This window comes from Myotis myotis, unplaced genomic scaffold, assembly GCF_014108235.1.
Source record: "Myotis myotis isolate mMyoMyo1 unplaced genomic scaffold, mMyoMyo1.p scaffold_m19_p_18, whole genome shotgun sequence".
Taxonomy (NCBI): Eukaryota; Metazoa; Chordata; class Mammalia; order Chiroptera; family Vespertilionidae; genus Myotis; species Myotis myotis.
In genome coordinates, this window is record NW_023416322.1 from 6,562,203 (window position 1) to 6,588,616 (window position 26,414).

Below are 26,414 nucleotides of genomic sequence, written 5' to 3' on the forward strand. Positions count from 1 at the left end.
TTTGGCGGTGGAACAACCCTTTCACAGGGGTCGCCTAAGACCATCCTGCATATCAGATATTTACATGACGATTCATAACAGTAGCAACATGACAGTTATGAAGTAGCAACGAAAATAACTTTATGGTTGGGTCACAACATGAGGAACTGTACTTAAAGGGCCAGAAGGTTGAGAACCACTGGTCTAGACTCTATATTGTGTGCAGAGCCCTGTTCTGGGTGCTATCTTTGGGAGATGGAGGGGAAAGTGGGTGCAATCCTTGAGGCTCACCATGCAGCAGACTTCAGAAACCTTCATGGCCCTGGCCAGTGTGGCTCGGTTGAGTGTCATCCCAGGCACCAAGAGGTCACTGGTTCTATTCTGGATCAGGGCACAAGCCCGGGTTGCGGCCTGATCCCCCAGTAGGGGGCATGCAGGAGGCAGCTGATCCCATGGATGTTTCTCTCTTTGAAATCAGTAAGAACTTTTTTTCTTTCTGCAAAAAGCTTTATTGTTCCATTTGGTCCAATGCATGGGAGAGGGCTTCAGGGTGGTTAAAAGCATGGCTAGGAGTTTCCGGGAGAGGCTCAGGTAAAAGCCAGACACCAGGGGATGCAGAGGGGCCCCTCAAAGGCCTCTGGGCTCCACAGGCTCCTGGTTGTGCTTGAGGGTGAGCCTTTGGAAGAGACACTCGCCCAGCCCAGCCTGGGGGCGGCAGCCTGCGGAGGGGAGCCAGGTGTGGCCCATCTTCTTGATGAGCTTCACCTCCTCACCTGGAAGCGGTTCTGCAGGAAGTCGGAGCTGGAGGTCTGCATGGGTAGAACCCGGGCACACAGATCCACAGGGCCTGGGTCAGGTTCCTCCCCAAGGCCAGGGCGGCTTCCGGGGCACCCTGAGTTCTGCCCACTCATCTTGGGGGGGCTCCTGCATGTCCTGGAAGAGGATGCGCCCACCGCACTGGGTTTGCAACTTTAAGAGAAGCTCAGCGCCCTCGCGCTTCTTCTCCACCAACTCACGGAAGGAAGGAACGGCCTGCCCTCCAGAGCCACAGCGTCCAGGTGGAAATAGAAGCCAGAGAGAGGTAGGTGTGGGGGCCCGCAGAGGCAGGGGGCCAGGCGGTTGACGGTTGAAGGTTGACGGCAGCCTCCACCCTGGTGGAATAATGCTGATGAATTTGGGGGCTTGTGGTTGTTTGGCAGTAAGGATTAAGGTAGGAAAAAACACACACAAAAAACACAAAAAACGGTGAGTTGGCTGGTCCCGGAGGTGGTTCTGAAGGTGGTGATTGGATATGACGCCGGAGAGTGGCCGGAGGCTGGAAGAAGGGGAGTCAGGGTCTGTTCCATCCAAACACTGTTGAAGCAAGAGGCGGATCCGGGACCGCGAGGGCACTGCCAAGAACGTTTTTTGTTGTTGTTTTTTTAAAGAAACCTTCATGGATAGGGTGTGATGGGCAGGTGGGAGATACTTGTGTGCAGAGAAGGAGGGGTGGGTGCATTCCTCTGGGGTCCCATGGGGATGGGAGAGAGGAAGGCACCCACACGTACAGCCCTATGCCAAGATCTTGGAATAGCAGTCAGAAGTCAGTTCTTGGTCCTTCTTTATTACAACAGCTGTAGTGATGGTTATCGTAGCAATAGTTGTGGTAGCAGTAATGGCAGCTCACTTTGTGACATAACTGTACCAAACCTTTATTTATATATCTCATTTAATCCAAGCTCAGGGTCTTCTCTTTTTTTTTTTAAATATGTCTTTAGTGATGAGAGAGAGAGAGAGAGAGAGAGAGAGAGAAACATTGATGTGAGAGAAATCTTTCAGCTGCCTCCTGTACACCCCCCACTGGGAATCAAGCCCACAACCTAGGCATGTACCCTGACCAGGAATCAAACCAGGGACCCTTCAGTGCATGGGATGATGCTCAAACAACTGAGCCACACCAGCCAGGGCTCAGGGCCTTCTATCTTGATGGTCCCTCTGCCAGGAACATGTTTTTCTCCTTATTCACGGGCCTGCCTTCCTCACTTCATGTGAGCTGCCTCTTCAGAAAGGCCCTCACAGACCACCCCAAATAAAATAACACTCTGGCATTTCCTTCGCCATTCTCTTTATTTTTATTCACAAATACTTATTACCTCAAATTTAGGTAGATATAGAGATAGAGGAATGAACCAAGATGGCGGTGTAGGTAAATGTCTGTACTCACCGTCTCCCACAACCACATCAAAATTACAACTAAAATACAGAGCAACCATCATTCAGAACTGCCTGAAAGCTGGCTGAATGAAGTCCTATAACTAGGGAAGTAAAGAAGAAAACACACTGAGACTGGTAGGAGGGGCGGAGGCGCAGAACGGGCTGGTCTGATACCCATGTGTGCTGTATTTTTAATCAAGAGGGGCATCATCTCTGTGGAGGCCATCCGTGAGGAGCAAGGGGTCCCAGCCCCACAACAAACCCCCAGACCAGGGTTCCAGAGCTGGTAAGAGATGTCCCTGCAACTATGGGCTGTAAAAACCAGCGGGGATTGTGGCTGAGTGATGAGGAGGTTGCTGGAGACCCAAGTGTTCCATTTAAAAGGCCAGCACATGAACTTACTCAGACTCCCAGCACTGGGTGGCTTTGCGGGACCCAGACACATACAGGGAGTAACTGGATTGTCTGGCATCCAAGCAGGAACTTGGGTGATGGCTTCCTCCTAGTGAGGGTATTCACAGGGTTCATTGTTTCTGTGCTGGGACCTCCCCTGTCATAGGAGAGACTGGCAGCCATATCTGAGTCTCCATCAGCCTGGATCACACTGTTTCCTCCACCCTGGGGATTCCATGAGACCCTGCCCCATCCAATTTGCATCCCTACCCAAGCTGTTCACAGCGGCTTTTCCATATGAATGGCCTGTACTGGCTCAGGCTTCAGACTTTGCTAAAATCTCTTAAACAAGCTGCAGCTGGGGACAGGATGCCCCAAACCTACCAATAAAAGTCCAAGACCCAGCACTAGCACCAGCCTGCCTTGCTTCCAAGCTGGGCCTCACCTGGGCACCTCCAAGCCCAATACAAATAGTAAATAGCAGCCACATGCATATCTCTCTGTAGCTCCTGCCGGGTGGCCCCAGGCAGTTGTTGACTTTGCACCTCCATGGAGGCCCTAGAGCCAGTGCACCCAGTGGAATTTCAGACCATAGCAGATTATAATTCTACACATCCACAAGCGACACACTCAAGGGCAGACTCAGTGAGCACCAAAGCCCCACTGAAGCAAGTCCTGCTCCATAGGGGTGTTTCCTGCATAGCAGCTCTCCCATTGTAGTCACAGCTGGTCCTCACAGCTAATTGGCCAGAGGTCAACTCCTCCCAGTGATGCCAATAGCAATCAAATCTCAACTACAAGACTGTGTACACAGTCTACACAGGGGTACACCTAAAGTGCCCAACTTAGGTGACTGGGAGGCTGAGCCACTGGACCCTACAGGACACCTACTACACAAGGCCACTCTACCAATTCCAGGAGACATAGCAGCTCTACCTAATACACAGAAACAAATACAAGGAAGCAGCCAAAACGTGGAGACAAAGAAACATGTTACAAATGGAAGCAAACAAACTACTGGATACAGAATTCAAAACCATGGTTAAAAGGTTAATCAAGGATCTTCATGAGACTTTCAAGGATCTTAGTGAGAATGTCCAAGACATGAAAAAGGACCAATCAGAAATTAAGCATACACTAACTGAAATAAGAATAATTTATAGGGATTCAATAATGAAGTAGAAGATTCAGAGAATCAAATCAATGTTTTGGAATATGAGGAAGCAAAAAACACCCAATTAGAAGAGCAAAGAGAAAAAAGAATAAAAAGATATGAAGATAGTGTAGGGAGCCTCTGGGACAACTTAAAGCACACCAACATTCACATTGGGGGTGCCAGAAGGAGAAAAGAGAGAGCAAGATATTGAAAATCTATTTGAAGAAACAATGACAGAAAACTTCCCTAACCTGGTGAAAGAAATAAACATACAAATCCAGGAAGCACAGAGTCCCAAACAAGAGGAACCCAAAGAGGCCCACACCAAGATACATTACAATTAAAATGCTAAGGGTTAAAGACAAAGAGAGAATCTTAAAAGCAGAAAAGAAAAGCAGTTAGTTACCTACAAGGGAGTGCCCATACCACTGTCAGCTGATTTCTCAACAGAAACTTTGCAGGCCAGAAGGGAGTGATGAATAGCAATGACTTACAACCAAGATTACTCTACCCAGCAAAGTTTTCATTTAGAATTGAATGTCAGATAAAGAGCTTCACAAACACAGACAATAGGGTGGTGAAGGCCTGGGTGGGGCGAGAACCGGGTGGAGGGTGATAATGGGGGGCGGGGGGGCGCATCTGTAATCCTCTCAACAATCAAGATTTTAAGTAAATAAAAAGCTTCTGTGGAGCAAAAGAAACAATTCTCAAAATGCAAAGGGAACCCACTACATGGGAAAACATATTTGCCAATAATACATCTGATAAGGGGTTAATTTCCAAAATATATAAAGTACTCATGCAACTTAACAAAAGGAAGACAGACAATCCAATTTAAAAATGGGCAGAGAGATGAATGGATAAAAAAACTGGTACATGTACACAATGGAGTACTGTGCAGCTGTAAAAAAAGAAGGATCTCTTACCCTTTGAGGCAGCATGGAGGAACCTAGAGAATATTATGCTAAGCAAAATAAGCCAGTCAGAGAAAGGCAAGTGTCACATGATCTCACTCATATGTGGAATCTAATGAGCAAAATAAACTGATGAACAAAAGAGATGCAGAGACATTGCAGCATGCAACAGACTGATGTATTTTAGAGAGAAGAGATTAACCAAAGAACTTACATGCACATATGCGTAGCTCATGGACAACAATAGTGTGGGGTATATCTGGGGAGGGGGTGGGAGCGGGGAGGAGAGGGTCAATTGGGGGGAGGGGGATATCTGTAATACTTTCAACAATAAAGATAAATTTTAATAAATAAGTAAGTAAATAAATAATAAAATACGTATAACTTTACCCCCACTAGATAGTGGAATGCAAGAATAGTGCATTATACAGAAAACTGACAACTAACCTTCACTAGGAAAATGTTAAATAATTATTTCAAAAAATGATGAAGAGGTTATCAGTAAAATTCAACATCTATTCCTGATTTAAATGTTAGAGGAAGGAGCATGCAGGAAAATGGAATCCTGTTCAGAGAAGAGAGGAAGGGATGTGCTAAGGCTAGAAAACAAATAACAGTAGCAGGTACTATTATGGGACAGGAGACCTGGCCCTCAGCAGGTCTGCCCCCGGCCAGCCAGCAGTGTGTGGGTTCTTGACTTCGTGCAGGAAACATTTCACAGCACGAGTCTAGGTGACTGCGAGGGTGCATTTATTAAAGCTAGGGGCAGTGACAAAGGGCACGGCTCAGGGAAGAGGAAGCAACAGCAGAGGCCGGGCGGGGCTGCTTTAGCTCAGTAGGAAGTCACAGAAAAGAGGCCGTGGAGACAGGTTCATGGGGTTTGCCTGGGATTTGTGGCTGCTGCCCATTGCTGCCTGGTTGCAAGGCTCCTGGGATCCCTTAGAGTTTAGGAGATGCAGTGCCTATGGGGGGAGAAGAGGGGGAAGAAAAAGGGGATGTCCAAGGTGTGCTCCCCAGAGGGAAAGCGCAAGGTAGGGCCTTTGTCTTGAGGCTTTCTCTCTCTCTGGCAGGCAGGAATGTTAGGGGAGGTCTCAGCAGAGTATTCGTCAGCTTTTCCAGCTGTGCTCTTTCGGGTCCCGGTCTCCACTAATTGGTCGGCACGAGGGCAGGAGGTCCTTAGTCATTGCAGCTGGTCCTGGCATCACCCACCTAGTTTTGCTGCTTTTCTGGGCCTGGAGCTGAAACACAACTGAGGCCTTAATGTTCCCTCTAGGGAGGTGACCTTCTGCATCTGCTGTAAATTGCTCTGTCGGTTTGTTCAGCAACCTGCCTCAGTTTCCCTATTCCACTTGTCCTGGCTTACTGACCTGTCCCAGTACAACAAAAGCATACCAACCACATTTGAAATCCTGGATAAGGAGTTTATATTTAAACTAGAGGCCTGATGCACGAAATTCGTACATTGGGCAGGGGGGGGGGGGCCTTAGCCCAGCCTGCACACTCTCCAATCCGAGCCCCCTCTCACAATGCTGGACCGCTGGCTCCTAATCGCTCACCTGCCTGATCACCCCTAACTGCCCCCCTTGCCGGCCTGGTTGCCCGTAACTGCTCTCCACTGCCAGCCAGGTTGCCCCCAACTGCCCCCTTCCTGCCAGCCTGGTCACCCCTCACTGCCCCTCCTGCCAGCCTAATCACCCCCAACTGCCCCCCTGCTGGCCTGGTCGCCCCCTGACAGCCTGGTCGCCCCTCACAGGACCCCCCCCCCCCCCCACCAGCCTGGTTGCTCTATGCAGCCTGCTTGTTCAGTCATTTGGCCATCCCTCACTAACCCCCCCTGCTGGCCTGGTCATAGGCAGCCATCTTGTGAGGATGTGGTGGTTAATTTGCATATTACCCCTTTATTACATAGGATAGTCTAAATAAAGAAATAAACTAGGAAAATAAAAACATGTATTGGAGGGTAAGCAACATGATTAAATACATAAAAGATCCAAGGAAGTCAATCAAAGCAAAGCAATAGTGACAACAACAAAAAATCCTAGAAGCAAAGAGTTCAAAGTTACAGGATACAAGGTATCAATTTTTAAAAAATCAAATGTATCCCTAACTATGAGTGAAGTGGAAAATTCAGTGCAAAGAGCTTCTGTTTACAGCAGTACCAAGGTAAATCACATTCTAGATTTAGCATGTGTGACACATAGTATTTATTCAAGAAAACAAAAATTTTAAATATCATTTTATTGATTTTAGAGATGGGAAGGGAGAGGAATAGAGAGATAGAAATATCAATGAGAGTGAGACATCAATCAGCTGCCTCCTGCCTGCCCCCCCCCCCCCCCCCCACACACACACACACACTGGGGATCAAGCCTGCAACCCAGGCATGTGCCCTGACCAGGAATCAAACCGTGACCTCCTGGTTCAAAGGTCGATGCTCCACCACTGAGCCACACCAGCCAGGCAATTAAAGAAAATTTAAAAGGGCAAACAAAGAGGAGAAAGAGGGCAGCGCCCGCAGCTGCAGCTGAGCGCCAGGCTTCCCGGGCTCTGTTGGTGTTGGGAATGGTGGGATCTTTGTCCAGAGGCTCACAGGACACCGAGGCTCTCCAGCTGGCCCCCGCTGTGCATGAAGTTCCCTTTCCTGCCAATATTGATATAGACTGTGAAGTCTAAAGAAGTCATGCAGCAATACGACTCGGGCCCAACAGTGGCACATGAGCACCCAATCTCTTTGCCACCAGATTTGATCAGGTGATGAAATTTGAGGAGGCCCAGACCATGTCTAAACATGTCTTAATGGACACACCTGGGCAGATTGAAGCATTCACCTGGTCAGCCTCTGGGACAGTCATCACTGAGGCCCTGGCATCCTCATCCCCAATGAGTGCCATGGATGTGATGGACACATCAAGCAGCACCAACCCCGTGACCTTCATGTCCAGGATGCTCTGCGCCTGCAGCATCTTGTACAAAACCACGCTTCCTTCCATGGTGATCGTGAATAACACTGACATCATCGGTCACAGCTTGGCAGTGGGTTGGATGCAAGGTTTTGAAGCTTTTTGAGATGCTGCATATGTCAGTAACCTGATTCCTTCAGTGAGCTTGGTGTTCGATGAGTTGTACAGCTCACTCAGGATGGTGGGTGTGCCTGCTGTTCCTGGGTCAGGCTTAGGGGATCTCTCTGTGCAGTCACCAGTGCTGCAGAGGAATAGGAAAGGGAGAATCATCCCGAATCTGAGCGTCTGAGGAAATCACTGGCCAGTGCACAGAGCCTGCAGCAGGAAGGACAGCAGGACCACCTACAGAAAGACGTGGGCTCTGTGGCCTTGGACACAGGAACTGCTCCAGACAGCTTTTCTCCTGTGCGGGGCCCTCTGACTCGATCCTGACTAGAGAACCTCCAGTGAAGAGGCTGAGGAAGCAGACAGTGACACTGATGGTATGGACCACAGAGTTGCAGAGGAAAGCCGTGGAGAGCCAGCATCACAGAGTTTTATGCAAGAATCAATGGCACAGTCCTGGAAGAGGAACAATAAACCTCTCCAGAAATCCAAACATTTGGAACTATCCTTCCCTCTGACTGGGTTGACTATAAAGAACAATTTTTATTTTTTTATTTTTTTCAGAATAACAGAGTTTCTCTTATTAGGGAAATCTGACTCTAGTGAAGCCAGGGACAGATGCCAATTCCCCTGGGGTTTTTGCAAGGAAGGATATTCCGACTATTTTGAAACAGTATTCCTTCATGTGTAAAACTTCACGTCTTATCATTTGAACTCAAGTACTTTTCCTGCTGATAGGTGGAATGAGAGGGAACCTACTGTTCCCTTCAGTTCTCAATTATTAGGCTGAATCTATAGCCTCTAGTTCCCTAACATCTTGCCCTTGACCCCGGAGTTACCCTCTTTTTAGCAGAAAGGAAGTGGGGAAACATGAGCTTATACAGGGTGGCTGTGGAGTTTCCTTGGCAACCAGTCAAAGTTGGTAAGAAAGAAGCCTCATTATAGGACACCAGGTTTGTTGAAGAAAGTGGGCAAGACATATAATTATATATAACAAAAGTGTAGCATGCAAATTATCGCCTCCATCCGGGAGTTTGACCAGGGGGCGGGGCTGGCCTGGGGAAGGGAGGGAGGCCCCTGGCAGCCAGCAGCCACTAAGGACCGTACTAGTGCACGAATTTCGTGCACTGGGCCTCTAGTTAATAAATAAGAATCCTGCTTTCAATGGTGACTTGGATATAGAGTTTTTACTTTTTAAAGAAAAGCACAGTCAGAGTAATAAAAACATGAATACGTTGTTCTCTGAGCTAAATTCAACTGCTGTTTGGGAATTCGCAGTGTAGTAAAGATAAGAATAAGTTACTATAAAGAGTCAATCAAGCCAAAACCGGTTTGGCTCAGTAAATGGAGCGTCGGCCTGCGGACTGAGAGGTCCCAGGTTCGATTCTGGTCAAGGGCATGTACCTGGGTTGCGGGCACATCCCCAGTAGGAGATGTGCAGGAGGCAGCTGATCGATGATTCTCTCTCATCGATGTTTCTAACTCTCTCTCTCTCTCCCTTCCTCTCTGTAAAAAATCAATAAAATATATTTAAAAAAAAAAAAAAAAAAAAGAGTCAATCAAATCTGTGGGGGAGACCGAGGGCTGCTGTAGACCCAGATGTCATATTGTCTTAGACTCACTCACTCACAAACACTTGCTCTAAAATCCAGCGCTTTGAAAGTGCCATGAATATATGGGGAGGAACTGAATTGTGGCTTCAGAGTAAAGGGTGAAGGACCGCTCTGCTATCCAGGACTAAAGCGCCAGCAGGCACTGTTGTTGCTTTGCTGAGCCCGCCCCCTTGCAGGCACAGGTGAGTGTCAAATCTGAGTTTCCACTAACAAGGCTCACTCAGCTAGCCCTCAGGCCCTGCCCCACCCAGTTCAGGCTCAGGCCCCAGCCTCTTTCAGAGGCTAATCCGCTCAAGCTGCCAGCCTGGACCCCTGCTGCAGACTTTCCTAAAATCTCTAAAAGGTCCACAAACCCAAACAAGCAGGGCTGGCTCAGCGCGCCCTGTTCCTCTCGCTAAGTCGTGGAAAGCCAGGCTCCAGAGGCGGCCGGCCTAGTTCACAGCATAACCACTTGCAGGTGGTAGAGGAGCATATGGGAGTCTCTCTCTCTCTCCCTCTCTCCTCCTCCCTCCCTCCCTCCCTCCCTCTCTAAAATATTAATAAATACCACAAAGAAAAAAATACTCACTGACAAAGGAAAACACATCATAAAGCAGTGGACCAACCACCACTAAAGCTAGTACAAAATTTAAAAGGCAAAAGTAGAAAGATTATGTTTAATTGCAACAGTAAATTCAGGGATACGTACAAACACACACACACAAAAAGTAAAAAATTAGTGGCAAAAGCATCAACGTGGACAGAGCAGTAAAAATGGTAGTGATTTTAAAATGTGTTCAAACTTAAGCAGCCATCAACTTAAAATAGACTGCTAAAAAAAATTAAAAAAAATAAAATAGACTGCTATAAACATACTTGGCCTAGATGAAGCACCAGGTAACCACAAACCAAACACCTACAAGCGATATACAAAAAGTCCAGGGAAAGGCATCCAAACATCACACTACAGAAAGTCACCACACACCGGAGAGCAGGGAATAAAATAGCTGCATACCTATTAATAATTAATGCAAATGTAAATTGATTAAATGTTCCAATCAAAAGGCAAATGGATAAAGAAGAGGCGGTATGTATACACAATGGAACATTGTAGTCTCAACCATAAAACAGAGTAAAATCTTACTGTTTGCGAAAACATACCAGTAGATGGACCTGGAGGGGATTATGGTAGGTGAAAGAAATCAAACAGAAAAAGACAAATGCCGGATGGTTTCACTTATATGTGGAATCTAAAAACAAAACAAATGAACAAGCAAAACAGAAACAAACTCATAGATGGAGACAGAGAACAAACGGATGGCTGCCAGAAGGGAGTGGGGGTGGGGAGCTGGATGAAAAGGTGAGGGGATTAAGAAGTACAAATTGGCAGTTACACAATAGTCACGGGATGGAAAGTGCAGTTTAGGAACATAGTCGATAATCTATATATATATACTGCGTGCGGCCCCCACCCCAGCGGCCCGTGGGGAGGCTGGAGCTGGGGGCGGGCGGGAATGGAGACACAACACACGGGAACACCTGTCCCCGCCCCAGCGAACACAAGGCAGTGGGTCAGGTGCGGGTCCCAGGCCCCCCCCCCACCCCCGAGGGGTGCCTCCTCATACAATTTCAATCATGCTGGGCCTCTAGTATTATAATAACTATATAGGGTGTCAGGTGGGTGTAAGACTTACAAGGGGGTCACTTTGTAAATTATATAAATATCTAGCCACTGTGCTGTACACCTGAAACTAATATAATATTGAATGTCAACTAATTGGAAAAATTTAAAAAATTTTTAAGAGTCAACCCAATATCAAAATTCTCACTGTATTTTTATAAAACATGACATGTTGGTTGTGACATTCAGCTTCAAGAATGATTGGGCAAAAATATCAGAGTTTTTAAAAGTAATTATGAAGCAAATGGGTAGATAACAGTGATGCTAGCATATTTACCCTAATCGATCTTAAAACTTAGCAGACCCAAATGATGATTTTCAAAGCCACACAATCAGTAAGCAGACGAGCCAAGATTCAGGCTCAGAACTGATTTAAAAGCCCAAGCAAGTCCCTAGCCATTTTGGTTCAGTGGATAGAGCATTGGCCCATGGACTGAAAGGTCCTGGGTTCGATTCCGGTCAAGGGCACATACTTCAGTTGCAGGCTCCATCCCCGGCCCCTGGTTGGGGCACGTGTGGGAGGCAACCAAGCAATGTGTCTCTCTCAAATTGTTGTTTCTCTCTCGCTCTGTCTCTCCCCCTCCCACTCTCTCTAAAAATCAATGGAAAAATATCCTTGGGTGAGAATTAACAACAACAAAAGCCCACGCAAAATCTGACCTATTCTGCTATCTGAGCTCTTAGAACTGAGATAATCTGCTGGAGACCGTGCCTCAGTATCGGTGTGATCACACTTACGGTTCTGGGTTAGAACTTTCATGAAGCCTTTGTGATGGCAAACCTGGGCTGTTGCCACGGCAACCACAGGGCCTGGACTAGGGGCTCCCAGCATGCCCTGAAGCCCAGCTGGCCCCTCACTCCCACTGCATTGCCCACCTGCTGAGGTCCCTGTGGCATCTTCATCACTTAGGCACTAGCTACCATCCACCTACTCTTCTCCCAGGCCCTTACCTTCATTTCCTCAGCTCCATCTCCTCACCCTTTTGCCTCTAGGTAACTCTCCTGGGCCCCAGGCTCTTCTCCCCCCTCCCCCCTATTCCTACACTTCCTCCTCCCATCTCTGCCTGCTTCACCATCCACTCCCCTCACCTTCTTTCTCTAGTGTCCCCCCTCTGGCCTTGGCCCTCCTCTCTCAGTCTTCTCCTTAGTCCTCACTCCCCTTTCCCTTCTCATCCTCACTGCCCGCCTTCTCCATTCCGCTTTCTCTCTGCTCCCTCCTTTTCTCCCCACCAGTTTGTTCTTCTCAATGCTCTGCCTCCTCCCTTCTCCAGTCCCTCACACCATCATTCCTGTCACTCTCGCCCCTCAGCCCCTCCTCCCTCTCTGCCCCCCTACTCCCTGGCTCTGCTTCCTTCCCACCAGGTGAACTGGGTCAGCTGTGTCCAGGGACCACTATGGCACCTGAGGGGGAAAATGGACCAGTGGCTCCTCCTGAGCAGAATCCCAGCCCAACACCTAATGAGCCAAATAAGGGTGAAAAAAAGATATCGAAGAAGCAGCAAAAGAAGATCGATCTAGAGGAACTGAAGAAGGAGTTGGTCTTGGTGAGAAAACCCAGAATGGATGCTGACCCAAAGGCTTCTGAAAATGTTCTCAACCCTCCGCCTTTTAACATCTTACCCACAGGCCCCAGCCACCCCTCTTCCCCCAAGTGTTTCTCCCCCTCCCCTGGAAATGCCAAGGGTCACCACCTCTCCCTCAGTAACTCTGCTGTCTTCTCAGAACGACCACAAATTAACCTTGGAACAGCTGAGCACCAAGTATTCCGTGGACCTGACAAAGGTGGGTGAAGGCACTCCCCCAGGAGGCGACCAGGACAAAACCCATCACCAATGCTCTTACCCTTAACCTCCACGCAGACAAGTTTCACAGGCCACACACTTGGCAAAGATGACCATGGTAATAGCCCCCAAAGAGCTCAGCATCAGAGAAGAGGATGAAATCATGGTTTAGAGCAGCACTTCTCACACCTTTGTCCCTGGGGCCCTTTTACACTCAATTATCAAAGAGCCCAAGAGCTTTGCTTCTGCGGGTCACATCATCTATAACTAGCATATTAGAAATTCAAGTGGAGAAATTTAAAACTATTTTCTAATTCATTTTTAAACGAGAGTAGGCCCATCATATGTGTATTAGAATAAATAATAATTTTACGACAAATAACTGTTTTTCAAGATAAAAAATGTAGTGGCATTTTACATTTTTGCAAGCCCCTTTCATGTCTAGCTTTTTAATAGAAGACAGCTAGGTTCCCCTATATTTTCAGTCTTCAATCTGTTGCAATATCATATAGCCTTTGGGAAATTCCACTCTACACTCAAGAGAATGAGACTGAAAAAGACAGCCAACAATTTGGGATGATTATGAAAATTGTATGTACGTGTGGACCCCCATGAAAGAGTCTTGGCACCCCGTGGCTCCCCAGACCACACTGAGAACCGCTGGTTTGGCAGTAAAATCATATATTACTACTGTTACTATTGCTACCACTGCTGCTCCAGTCGCCGTGGCTTCTCCCACGACCACAGGCAGAGACCTTGGAGACGAGCTCTCCCAATGTGGGCTCCTCCTAGGTCTAGAATTTCTTCAGGGAGAGGCTTCATCTGGGGACCAAGGAGGAGCACAGGCTGCTTGTCTTGTATATTTGTCTTGAAAATTGTATATTTTTCAGAGGGAGGTTGGGGAGCGGATGGGGATGAGAGTTTGTTTTGCAGTCCTCTAGCAGGTTCTGCTATTTTCTTCCCGAGGAAACAGTATGCAGGCTTACACAAGGCTAACGTGAGAATCTATGCATTCAATCTGTCACTGTTTTATTTTTTTCCTATTTCTTAGCTAGAGAGGCAAAGTGGGAACCGTCCATATGTTATTGACAGTCATATTGTGTCCCATTATTACATGAGCCTTGTGCATTATTGCTGTATTATAAAGTATTCCCACTAAATTTAGAGCTCCATATGCATAGGGACCATTTGTACTCACTTTGGTAACTTACCAGAGCACTAGGCCCACGATGGGTATTCAAAAAGTTTGTGACTCACTTAGACAACGTAACAAAAGGAAGATAAACAGCCCAATCAAAAAATGGGCAATGGACCTAAATAGATACTTTTCAAAAGAGGACATAAGGAAGGCCAAGAGACATATGAACATGCTCAAAGTCACTAATCATCTGAGAGATGCAAATCAAAACGACAAAGAGGTACCATCTCACACCTGTCAGAATGACTATCATCAACCAATGACAAGTGCTGGCGAGGATGCAGAGAAAAAGGAACCTCGTGCACTGCTGGTGGGAATGCAGACTGGTGCAGCCACTGTGAGAACAGTATGGAGTCTCCTCAAAAAACTAAAACTGGAACTCACATTTGACCCAGTGATCCCAATTCTAGGAATATATCCCAAGAAACTAGAAACACCAATCAGAAAGGATATATGCACCCCTATGTTCATAGCAGCACAATTTACAATACCTAAGATTTGGAAACAGCCTAGTAAGTGCCCATCAGCAGGTGAGTGAATTAAAAAACTGTGGTACGGCTACACAATGGAATACTACGCTGCAGTAAAAAAGAAGGAATTCTTACCATTTGCAACAGCATGGATGAAACTGGAGAGCATTATGCTAAGCAAAATAAGCCAGTCAGGGAAAGATACACGTCACAGGATCTCACTCATTTGTGCAGTATAATGAACAACATAAACTGATGAACAAAAACAGATCCAGAGACAGAGAAGCATCCATCAGACCGTCAAACCTCAGAGGGAAGGTAGGGGAGGGTGGGGGTGAGGGGGAGAGATCAACCAAAGGACTTGTATGCATGCATATAAGCCTAACCAATGGACACAGACACCAGGGGAGGGGGGTGAGGGCATGAGTGTGGGAGGGAGGGTAGTGGGGAGATAAGGACACATATATAATACCTTAATCAATAAAAAAAAGTTTGTGAATCATTCCATATCCCTCCTATAGCATAAGTTTTAAAATCCTACTTATCTAGGAAGAACTTACAGTCTGACCTTCAGAGAAATTTATTGGTCTCTAGACCCATCCTGGGGCTATAATGGCAGATCGGAGTTATGAAGCCAGACTCCCCTTTGCTATAGCTGTTTTTCTTTTCTTTTAAATATATTTTTATTTATTTATTGTATAGCTGTTTTTCTTTTCTTTTTTTCATTATTTTCTTCTTCACATAGGGCCTTAGCTCCGAAGAGGCACAGAAAATCCTGGCTCGAAACGGACCCAATACACTTACCCCACCCCCCACCACGCCAGAATGGGTCAAATTCTGTAAACAACTGTTTGGTGGCTTCTCCATCCTCCTGTGGATTGGTGCCATTCTCTGCTTCCTGGCCTACGGCATCCAGTTGTATTTTCATGAGCAAGCTACCAGAGATAACGTGAGTCTGTTCAGCTACTACTGCCCGGCCCCGCCTCTGCTTACCCCTGACACACTACTGCTCAGCAGCCCAGCAGTCCTGAAGCCCAACTCCCTGGCACTCCCCGGACTTCCTAACGGAGCCCTCCGCGCCTCCTGGCTTCCCTGGTCTTTTCTCTGGAAAGCTACTGCTTCAGCTCACTGAGCTGCATGGTCCCCTCTAGAAACTTGCTCTCTCTTGATTATCTTCCCAACTGATCATCATAGCCCTTTGCAGTGCCTCTCTCTTTCCCAGAACGTCCATCTCTTCATCGCTTTCCTTCCCATCTCCTTCACTCTCTGCCCCCCACCCCATAAATAGCCTTGTTTTTTTAAAAAATATGTATTTTATTGATTTTTTTTTTTTACAGAGAGGAAGGGAGAGGGATAGAGAGTTAGAAACATCAATCAGCTGCCTCCTGCACACTTCCTACTGGGGATGTGACCGCAACCAAGGTACATGCCCTTGACTGGAATCGAACCTGGAACCCTTGAGTCCTCAGGCCGACGCTCTATCCACTGAGCCAAACCAGTTAGGGCATAAATAGCCTTGTTTGAGAGGAGAAGGTAGGCCTTCATGGACCTGGGATTTTGCTGGCCCCTTACCAGGGTTCCTTCACCAGGAAGCTGAGGAAGCCAGCCCTGTCTGGACTCTTCTCAGCCCCTGACTCTCCACCTGAGTCCTAAGGGTTCTTGCACTTGGAGAAATGAGTCTTCTCCTTGCAGGTTCCTGAGGGTGAAGGGGAAGAAAAGGATCCACTAACAAGCCCTTTCCTTCCCCACCCCCAGCTGTACCTGGGCATTGTGCTAGCTGTTGTGGTCATCATCACTGGCTGCTTCTCCTACTTCCAGGAGGCCAAGAGTTCCAAGATCATGGAGTCTTTTAAGAACTTGGTGCCTCAGGTAGGATTGCTGAGAGGGTCGAGTGACAGGAGGTATAGAACGTGGCCAAATGCATTGTTATTAAGTCCTGGGGAAGATTACGTCCCACAGTGAGTGAGGCTAGTGATGAGGGTGACGCTTACTTCAATTTTCCTCTATCTGGCCTTCAAAGTACCCTGAGGAAGGCACAGCATCACCTGTGAAGTGGTCTGCTCTAGATGCATAATTTGACTATAATGAGCATAATATGAAGCCCCAAATGAGCACATTCTATTTAAAAAAAAAAAAAAAAAGCCGGGGGGGGGGGGCGGGGCAAAGGAAGTTGGGGAGGCTAGATTCTTCAGATGTCAATGACCTTAAAGACGAGTACAACTGCAGAAATGTTCCAGGTTAAAAGAGGGTAAAGAGACATGATAACTAAATGGGATGCCTGGGCCCAGGCTGACTCCTGTGCCAGAGGAGAAAGGATGCTGTAAAAGATAAATTGGGTCCATTGACAAAACTGGAATGCAAACAGATTAAAATATTGTGCCAGTGTGAAATCACTTAAATTGATAGCTGTATTGTGGTTATTTGATATCCTAATACTTGGGGAATGAGCACAACAATGTAGAATAAAAGATCCTGATGTGTGTAACTTACCCTCACATGGTTCAGGGAGAGAAGGATTCTCATACACCCATATGTAAAACAAAGAGCAAACGACAGAGCAAATGGGATAAGATGTTAGTAGGTGAATCTGGGTAAAGGTTACACTGGCATCTTTGGTATAATTTTTATTCTGGCAACTTTTCTAAATTTTCAGGTAAAACGTATGTCTTTTACGTACCTGGAAATAATATGACAGTAGAAAGAGGTTCCTGGGCACAGGACTGGGAAGTTGGGGAGGACAGGCTCCCAAATTTCCAACAGCAGGCTAGTGTTCTAGCACTATAGCCCAGGGTCAGTATCTCTCTTGGGTGTGAGCATAACGTAATTCCTTCCTTCAGTAAGAATTCTGGGGACATGTTTCAATAGAATGAGCTAGGAGTTGGGAAACTATCAGTTGGCTTTTGCTACCTAACAAACCACTCCCCGACTCAGTGGCTCAAAACAACAAACATAGTATTTCTCTCAGTTCTGTGGCTGGGCTGTTCTGATCTGAGTTGAATGTAGCTGGTACTGGATGGTATAAGATGACCTTATTCACAAATCTGAGCTCTCAGCTGAGATTACTGGGGCCAGTTAGGGCCGTTCTCCTTATGATCTCTCTTCCTCCAGGAGGCTAGCTTGGGCTTGCTCAGGATGGCGGCAGAGGGATTCCCAGTGACAGCAGGGCACGCCCAGTGTGCAAGCACTTTTAAGCCGACCCTTGCATTGCAATTGCCAATGTCCAATGGGACAAAGCAAACTATAGCCAAGCCCAAGTGTAGGTTTGCAGAGATATACCCCATCTCTTAGTGGGGGAAGCCTCAAGTCACCGTGCTAGGAGCCCTGCGAACAGCAACGGTAAGAGTTTGCAATCTACCAAGAGCCCTTCAGGAATTATAATCCCGTACACCTGAAAATTACATAATACTATTAACCAATGTTACCCCAATACAGTTATTTTTTCTTTTTAAAAATTTTTGTATTGATAATTTGAGAAAAAGACAGAGCGAGAGAGAAGAGACAGACATGGATTTGTTACTCCACTTGTTTGTTTATTCATTGATCGGTTCTTGTATGGGCCACCGCCCTGGGACACTGGGACAACACTCTAACCAACTGAGCAACCCGGTCAGGGTCCAATGTTACACCAACACATTCTGCAATAAAAATGTAAAGATGATGTGGTGAGTGACAGTATGAGAAAGGGGAGCCAGAAGGAAGGAGACCGGGAACAGAAGGTTGGAGGCCAGGAGCAGGATTAGGGGAGCAGAAAGCTTTCCGACCCTGCCCTATCTTCCCACAGCAAGCTCTAGTAATTCGAGATGGAGAGAAGATGCAGATCAATGTAGAAAATGTGGTGGTGGGAGACCTGGTAGAAGTGAAGGGTGGCGACCGAATCCCCGCGGACATCCGGCTCATCTCTGCACATGGATGTAAGGTGAGGCGATGTGGGAAGCTAGGGGAGGGAGAGCCCAGCGTGGCCTTGAGGCACTGCGGTATCTGGGCTCAGTGAAAGAAAGTACAATCTTATTATTCAGAACCCTGAGAAGTTAACCAAGTGCAGATTTGAGGTTAGAGACAAGAAGGTGCTGATGTGTAAATTTGTGTTTCTCTCTGCACATCAATAATGATGAGCTGGTGGCAGACATAGCTGTGTCATCTTTATAAATAAATCTTTTTTCCTTGTGCTCACCTTATGACTCCTTCCCATCTCAGGTGGACAACTCATCCTTGACGGGAGAGTCAAATCCCCAAACCCGCTCCCCTGATTTCACGCATGAGAACCCTCTGGAGACCAGAAACATGTGCTTCTTCTCCACCAACTGTGTGGAAGGTGAATATTGCATTATAAATATCCTCGATTCAAAAGCAGAGATTGAAAGAATTCAGGAAGTCTCTATCTTCTAAAGGTAGTAGGGTAGGTAACAGCTGGCAAATAGTCTAGGCTCCCCATTATTCATGAGCTGTGTGACCTTGGTAAAAGGTCAAAGCCATCACATTCACATTTGTACAATGATGATGCTAAAAGTCACTACCCTGTAGATTTTTATGTGGATTAAAGGAATAATACATAAAATGCTTCACACAAGGCCTAACACATTGTAAGTGGCCTGTGATTATTCTAGATAGTGACTGGACTATGTTCTGTGGACTGGAAATAGCACAGAAGGGAGGAAAATAATTCAGCTTTCCTAGGTCATTCTTCTCCTGAGGTAAGCCCTATCTTCTTACTATTCAGAAAGAGGATATGGGCATTGGAAATTTGAGTTCCCAGAGGTGCCATTCAGCGTTGCTCCTGGTATCTCTGGCCAAAGTGGTAACAATGGACTCCATACTATGATGTCACCTTCACCTTTTCCCCTTAAGGAGGCCTGCACGACTCAATGGGCACACTTTAAAGTCATTATTCATACTGAAGAATCAATGTTTGGGTATCTAAGAAATAGCTATTTTTACCAATGGAATGTTTAGTATCTGTCAAGTGCTACAGATAACTCTGATTCTCAGAACACTATACAATAGACATTATCCCTATTTCACACATGAAAGACTAAGGTTTGAAGAAAGTAAATGCTATACCCAAGAGCACAACTCAACAGAAAAGAGAGGGTCAAGGATTCTAAAGCAAGTTCCAGACCCTCCTTGGGAATAAAGCTTGCTAATGACCTATCTGGTAATAAAATTAGTTTATTTGGAATTAACTTATAAGATAAAGTAACATTAAGGCAAAAAAAATTCAACTGGAAAGTAAAAAATAGATCAAAATGAATTTTTTAAAAATTTGATTGAACACAAAGATGCAAGTTAGCAAGCTTTCCCCACAAATTTTAGGAAGAAATTTCGTCAAATTTCTCCTTCCAAAGTAAATTTTTTGTCAGCAAAGTCTATGCATCAGATAAGAGGGAAGGTAGGTGATGGCATTCCACCTGAGGCACAAGCATCTGGCTAGAATGGAGGAGCTTGAGGGGGAGACCAGAGGGATCCAAGATGTGACCAAGAGGGTGGAGCTCGGTTGAAGGAGTTCTTGACTGTTCAGTTGAGGGGTTCCTGTGTCATCTGCACACTAGTAGCATAGCTTTGACCTTGATCCCAGATCTTTGCCTCTCTGCTTTCATCTCTGTGGACTCTGACAGGGCTGCTTGTACAGACATCGCTCTTTGGGTTCTCATGCATCTGCATGGGGGCCCAAGCTGTAGCTCTGGCATTATATAGAAGGCTATAATGGGATATAGGAGGCTTGGCCTTGTTAACCTTCCCCACGGTTGCCATCAACCCACCCTGTCTCTAGACACATTGAGATTAGTTATTAAACCCCTTCTCTCCAAGCATGGGGAAACAAACCATAGCACAAGGAATGAAAAAGAAGAACTAGACTAAACTCTGAACTAGCCTATAGATATAGGTGAAAGAGATATAGGTGACACCCGGCTCTATTCCCCCCAAAAATATAAACCATTTGAGCACCTCTCAATTATTTTAGTATTTTCCTGTCACAATGAATGCCTCTGGCAACCAGTCTGAAACGCATGTGGAGAGTACCTCCGACTGGGAACTTTCCAGAACCTCCACCTAACACTGACCTGACCTGTCTGCTGTCTGAACAGGGCCCTGTTCTGAGACTCATCCAGCTGACGGGGACTTTGGAAATATATGACAGATGTCGTGGGAGCGGCCAGATTAGAGCTGCCCCGCTAATTACACATGTGGCTTTATGTCTGCCCTTCTGGAGACCCCGAATTCATCTAAATGAAGAAAAGGATTAAACTAATATTTGAGTGCCTACTATGTACCCAACCCTCTTCTAGGCTCTTTTAGAAACATTTATTCCTCACAGCTTTGTAGGGCTTCCATCCCCTCTTAAAGACGAGGAAACCTGCATCTCACAGCATCTAAGTAACTTGCCCCAGGGCACACAGTGGGAACATTAGGAAGTTGAATTTTCGGTCCTGAATCTTTCTGATTCTAAAACAAGTACTATTTCCATAATATGTTGCTTTTCTGGGCAGTTCTGGCTGTGACTTTAATGGTAGGAATTTCAGCCATTGTGGTAAAGCAGGAAGAATTGTTTTGAGTTAAGAACCTTGCCAGGCCCCTCACTTCAAGCCATGCAGGGGAGTGGTCTGCAGCAGGTGTGTGTAAAGCCAAACATGACGTCCCAGCTCACCTTCTGATTGGGGCAAGTGCTGGCGGAGGGAAGAGCACAGAAGCCTAGCTGTGATGGCCTATCCTACCCAGCAGGGGTCAGGCTGGCTCCAGCCAGCAAAGCAGGGAGGGGGCTCAGGTCAGAGCAGGGTTCCTCACCTCAACACGATTGACATTTGGGCAGAATAATGCACTGTATGGGGAGAAGAGGCCTGTCCTGGGATAGCAGGATGGTTAGCAGAATCCTTGCCCACGAGATGCCAGTAGCAACGCCCTCCCACCCAGTTGTGACATTGTCTCTAGATATTGTCGAATGTCTTCTGAGGGACAAATGGCCCCCAATTGAAAACCAATGGGTCAGAGGATAAGAAAATACTGGAACAAAGATAGGACTCTAGCAGATGAGTGACCTCTATTTCTGGGGATCTGGAAACTTTTGGTTACTGAGGGCACACTAAGAAACATAGACAATAGAAGACATTTAAATTAAGTGTAAAGTAGACCTTCTTGACAGTGAAGACAATCAGGCAATAAAATTGGGTCTCTCTGTGAAATCTCTTCATATATATATATATATATATATATATATATATATATATATATATATATATATATATATATTAGATTAGGAGACCCTTATTTGTAGAAGCGAAATATGAGGAGAATAGAACATGATGACTTCTCAGAGGTTCTGGAGTTTCCACCTTGTGTTTGACCACTGACAGCTTTTGTATTAACCAAATCTAATATCCTTCCCAATTGAGACTCCCCGCTTCATCCACAGGCACAGCCCGGGGCATCGTGGTTTCCACAGGAGACGCCACAATGATGGGCCGCATTGCCACCCTGGCCTCAAGCCTGAGAGTTGGCAAGACCCCCATTGCTATAGAGATTGAACACTTTATTCAGATGATCACCTCACTGGCCGTCTTCCTTGGTATCGCTTTCTTCACGCTCTCCATTTTCTTGGGCTACGGCTGGCTGGAGGCTGTCATTTTCCTTATTGGCATCATTGTGGCCAATGTCCCTGAGGGGCTGCTGGCCACTGTCACTGTGAGTAGCCGGGGTAGAGGGTGGCCTCAGGGCAGACAAACCACTAGTATCTCTTTCATTGTCCAACCTCTCAAGTACAGCATACCCCTGATGTATACACAGATGTCAAATCATTTCGCTTCCAAATTACTTTTATTTGCCCCCACCATATTTTCTGGTGCATTCTTTTCTTCTCAATGAGAAAGGAAGTGAGTTGCATTGCAGAAAACATTAGATTATACATCTCGGGGAGTGAATTCCAGTCCTGGCTGGTGAACTTGTCCGAATCACTCACTTCCAGGCCTCAATTTATTCCTCAGTTTATAAAGGGAGATTAATTTAGAATCATGGAATCTTATTGGAGAGGATTCCAAAGCCCATATAAATTCAACTTTCCAGTCAATGCTGACTATCTTGCACAAAGTCTTTGGGAGATGATGGTCATTTCTAGTCATGGGAAGCCCATCCCTTTTTACTCTCTGTTCATTTCATTGTTGGGCTGCTCTAGTTTGATTGCATTGTGTTGAACAGAACTGTGTTTGGTCTCAGTTTTCCCAGCTGAGGAAATACAAAATAAGTCAATTCTCTCTCTCCTACAAACCACCCTTTAGAGTTTTGACAGTAACCATTATGTTGCCTCAAACTCTCCAGGTAGGCGGTGAAATAATAATCCCGTTTCCCTTAGCCATATGACACCGTCTTTGGGCCCCTGGTCTTGCTGGTCACTTGTTTAGGGTATGCTTTATCTTAATAAAATAAAAATGAGTGTACTACTCAGGGTGCGGTTGGACTAGCACAGAAACATTGGGACTAGGAAGAAACCAAGATGGCAGCATAGGTAAACACCAGGAATTGCTGCCTCGCACAACCACTTCAAAAATACAACTAAAAGACAAAACGGACATCATCTAGAACCACAGGAAGGCTGGCTGAGTGGAAATTCTACAACTAGAAGGAAAGAGAAAAGCACACTGAGTCTCAGAGGAGGTGCAGAAGTAAAGTGCAGAGGTACGGAGGTGCACGTGGAAAGGGCTGGCAACTGAGGACATGGTTGTCTTTTTCAATCAGGAGGGAGTCTCAAGCTCCTGACTGCTCTGAACTCCAGTTCCAGGCGAGTCTCTGGGGACCCAGACTCATATGGGGAGAAACTGGACTGTCTGGCATGGGTCGGAACTCGAGGGCGGCTTTCTCTCAGAGGTGCTTGGGACACTGAGACGCGAGGCCTCTTAGGGTAGGACTGAGGATCTGCCATAGCTGTTTGCTCCACCCTGTTGATTCCCTGAGACCCCACCCCACCCAAGCTGTGCACAGAGGCGTTTGCATATGAAAGGCCTGGCCCTTTGCAATCTGAAAATTACCTGACAAACTGCAACTGGGTCAGAGAGACCCAGAACTCCCAAAAGAAGGCCCGAGGCCCCACAACAGGTTGCATTGCTTCACAGTTGGGCCTCATCTGGGCACCTCCAAATTCCAAACAAAGAAGAGAAATCTGCAGATCTCTCCATAGCTACTGCTGGGTAGCCTCAGGCAGAGGCTAAATTAGCACCTCCTTAGAGATCCAAGAGCCATTGTACCCAGTGGTCAGATTGGGCCCATCCAGATTACAACTCCTCAGATCCATAAGGGACACACTTAGGGGGCAGACTCAGTGAGCACCAAAGCCCCACTGAAGCAAGTCTTGCCCCAGAAGGGTGTCTCCAGCACAGAAGTTCTCCTGCTGTAGACACAGCTGATTCACACAGCCAATTGGCCTGGAGGTCAATTCCTCCCAGTGATACCTAAAACAATCAAGGCTTAACTACAAGAAGACTGTGCACAAAGCCCACAAAGGGGTGCACCAAGAGTGTCCACCTCAGGTAATTGGGGAGGCTGAGCCACTGGGCCCTATAAGACACCTCGCACAGAAAGCCACTCTATCAACATAGGGAAGCATAAAAAATGTGGAGACAAAGAAGCAGGTCACAAATGACAGAAATGGAGGAAAGCAAACTACTGGATATAGAGTTCAAAACAAAACTTATAAGGTTTTTCAAGAATTTTCTAGAAACCGCTGATAAATTTCGTGAGACCCTCAAGAAATCTAGTAAGACCCTCGAGGATATGAACAAGGACCAACTAGAAATTAAGCATACACTGACTGAAATAAAGAATATTATACAGAGTTCCAACAGCAGACTAGAGGATTGCAAGAATCAAGTCAAAGATTTGAAATACGAAGAAGCAAAAATCACCCAACCAGAAAAACAAAAAGAAAAAAGAATCCAAAAATATGAAGATAGTGTAAGAAGCCTCTGGGACAACTTCAAGCGTATCCACATCTGAATTATGGGGGTGCCAGAAGAAGAGAGAGAGAGCAAGATATTGAAAACCTATTTGAAGAAATAGGCCCTTTGCAATCTGAAAATTACCTGACAATATTTGAAGACAGAAAACTTCCCCTACCTGGTGAAAGAAATAGACTTACAAGTCCAGGAACCGCAGAGAACCCCAAACAAAAGGAATCCAAAGAGGACCACACCAAGACACATCATAATTAAAATGCCAAGAGCAAAAGACAAAGAGAGAATCTTAAAAGCAGCAAGAGAAAGAAAGTCAGTTACCTACAAGGGAGTACCCATACGATTATCAGCTGATTTCTCAACAGAAACTTTGCAGGTCAGAAGGGAGTGGCAAGAAATATTCAAAGTGATGAATACCAAGAACCTACAACCAAGATTACTTTACCCAGCAAAACTATCATTCAGAATTGAAGGTCTTCACAGATAAGAAAAGATAAAGAGCTTCACAGATAAGAAAAAGCTAAAGGAGTTCATCACCACCAAACCAGTATTATATGAAATGCTGAAAGGTATTCTTTAAGAAGAGGAAGAAGAAGAAAAAGGTAAAGATACAAATTATGAACAACAAATACACATCTATCAAGTGAATCTAAAAATCAAGTGAATAAATAATGTATTGAACAGAATAAACTGGTGAATATAATAGAATCAGGGGCATAGAAAGGGAGAGGACTGATTATTCTGGGGGAGGAAAGTGGTGTTGGGGGGTGCGGGAAGAGACCGGACAAAAATCGTACACCTATGGATGAGGACAGTGGGGGGGTAAGGGCAGAGGGTGAGATGGGAACCTGGTGAAGGGAGCTCTAAAATTCAATGGAAAAAAATATCAGGTGAAGATTAACAAAAAAAAATTATTTTTAGTGCTGCAATATTTCTTCTCAATTTCATCATTTTTCCATTTTTTTAAAAAATAAATTGGTACATCCATACACACACACATTCCATACATAGCATCTTATTCCACAATAAAAGATTAGCTAATGCGGGCCTTGGAAAGATTGAACTTGAAAAAGAGGTGTGGCCTGAACGTGAATGAAAAAGAGGCTGCTGGATAGAAAAGACGAAAGGACCATGGGGGAGTGGAATATATCAGGGAAAATCAGATCATCATTCTCTAGAATGCCTGGTAAAGGAATACACTCTGGTTTTAAAACTGCCTTGAAGCCCAAACTTTCCTAATTTCCTTTCCTGTAGCCACAGATGGAGGGTTTTTGTTTTTTTAAATAGATAGGAAATTAAGGGAAATTAGTACAAAAAATTAAATTAGCCAAAAACAAATCAGATTTCCAAAACACGATGTGGTACGAGTAGCCAGTATCTTCTCTCCACTTGTTCTCTTGACTTTTCATGGCCTTAGGTGTGTCTGACCCTGACAGCCCAGCGCATGGCGAAGAAGAACTGCCTGGTGAAGAACTTGGAGGCAGTGGAGACGCTGGGCTCCACCTCCACCATCTGCTCTGACAAGACGGGCACCCTCACCCAGAACCGTATGACCGTCGCCCACTTGTGGTTCGATAAGACCATCTATGAGTCCGACACGAGTGAAGAACGCCTTGGTGACTAGTGGCATCGGTGGGCCAAGAGTGAAAGGGTTTGGGGGATTGTGATGAGTGAGCTGAGGGGGAATGGTGAGTTCAGACAAAGAGAAGACAGCTGGAAAGCAAGTGAGGGAAGGAAGGTGTGGATGAAAGATGTCTCTGTGAAGTTGTGGGGTACAGACAGGATGGAAATAACTCCCTGCTTTAAGCTCCCCTTTCCCTTGCTCATGTCTGTTCTTTCTCCCCAGCACATACATTTGACAAGAGCTCCGATACCTGGCCTATTCTGGCCCGAATCGCTGGCCTCTGCAACCGGGCTGACTTTAAGGCTAATCAGGAGGACGTTCCGATAGCTAAGGTGTCAGGCCCAAGGGGGTGGAGGGTACCTTAGTGTCCAGGGTATAACCCACCCTCTCCCCCCCAAAAGATCTCCTTCCTGGCGCTCAGTGACTTCCCCAGGCA

The 26,414-nt window shown here is 46.1% G+C and overlaps 1 protein-coding gene and 1 pseudogene across 1 annotated transcript in view; both read left to right on the top strand.

The window, feature by feature from the left end:
- Window positions 1-7,114: 7,114 nt before the first annotated feature.
- On the top strand, window positions 7,115-8,665 carry LOC118673598 (annotated as a pseudogene).
- Window positions 8,666-12,367: 3,702 nt separating this feature from the next.
- The window catches only part of LOC118673235 (sodium/potassium-transporting ATPase subunit alpha-4-like), a 36,312-nt gene continuing 22,265 nt past the window's right edge, over window positions 12,368-26,414 (top strand). The window contains exons 1-9 of the mRNA XM_036343823.1: window positions 12,368-12,517; window positions 12,696-12,755; window positions 15,168-15,371; window positions 16,178-16,291; window positions 18,204-18,338; window positions 18,617-18,734; window positions 21,828-22,096; window positions 25,772-25,970; window positions 26,201-26,310. Coding sequence (XP_036199716.1) covers window positions 12,368-12,517; window positions 12,696-12,755; window positions 15,168-15,371; window positions 16,178-16,291; window positions 18,204-18,338; window positions 18,617-18,734; window positions 21,828-22,096; window positions 25,772-25,970; window positions 26,201-26,310 — 1,359 coding nt within the window. The remainder of the gene's footprint in view (window positions 12,518-12,695; window positions 12,756-15,167; window positions 15,372-16,177; window positions 16,292-18,203; window positions 18,339-18,616; window positions 18,735-21,827; window positions 22,097-25,771; window positions 25,971-26,200; window positions 26,311-26,414) is intronic.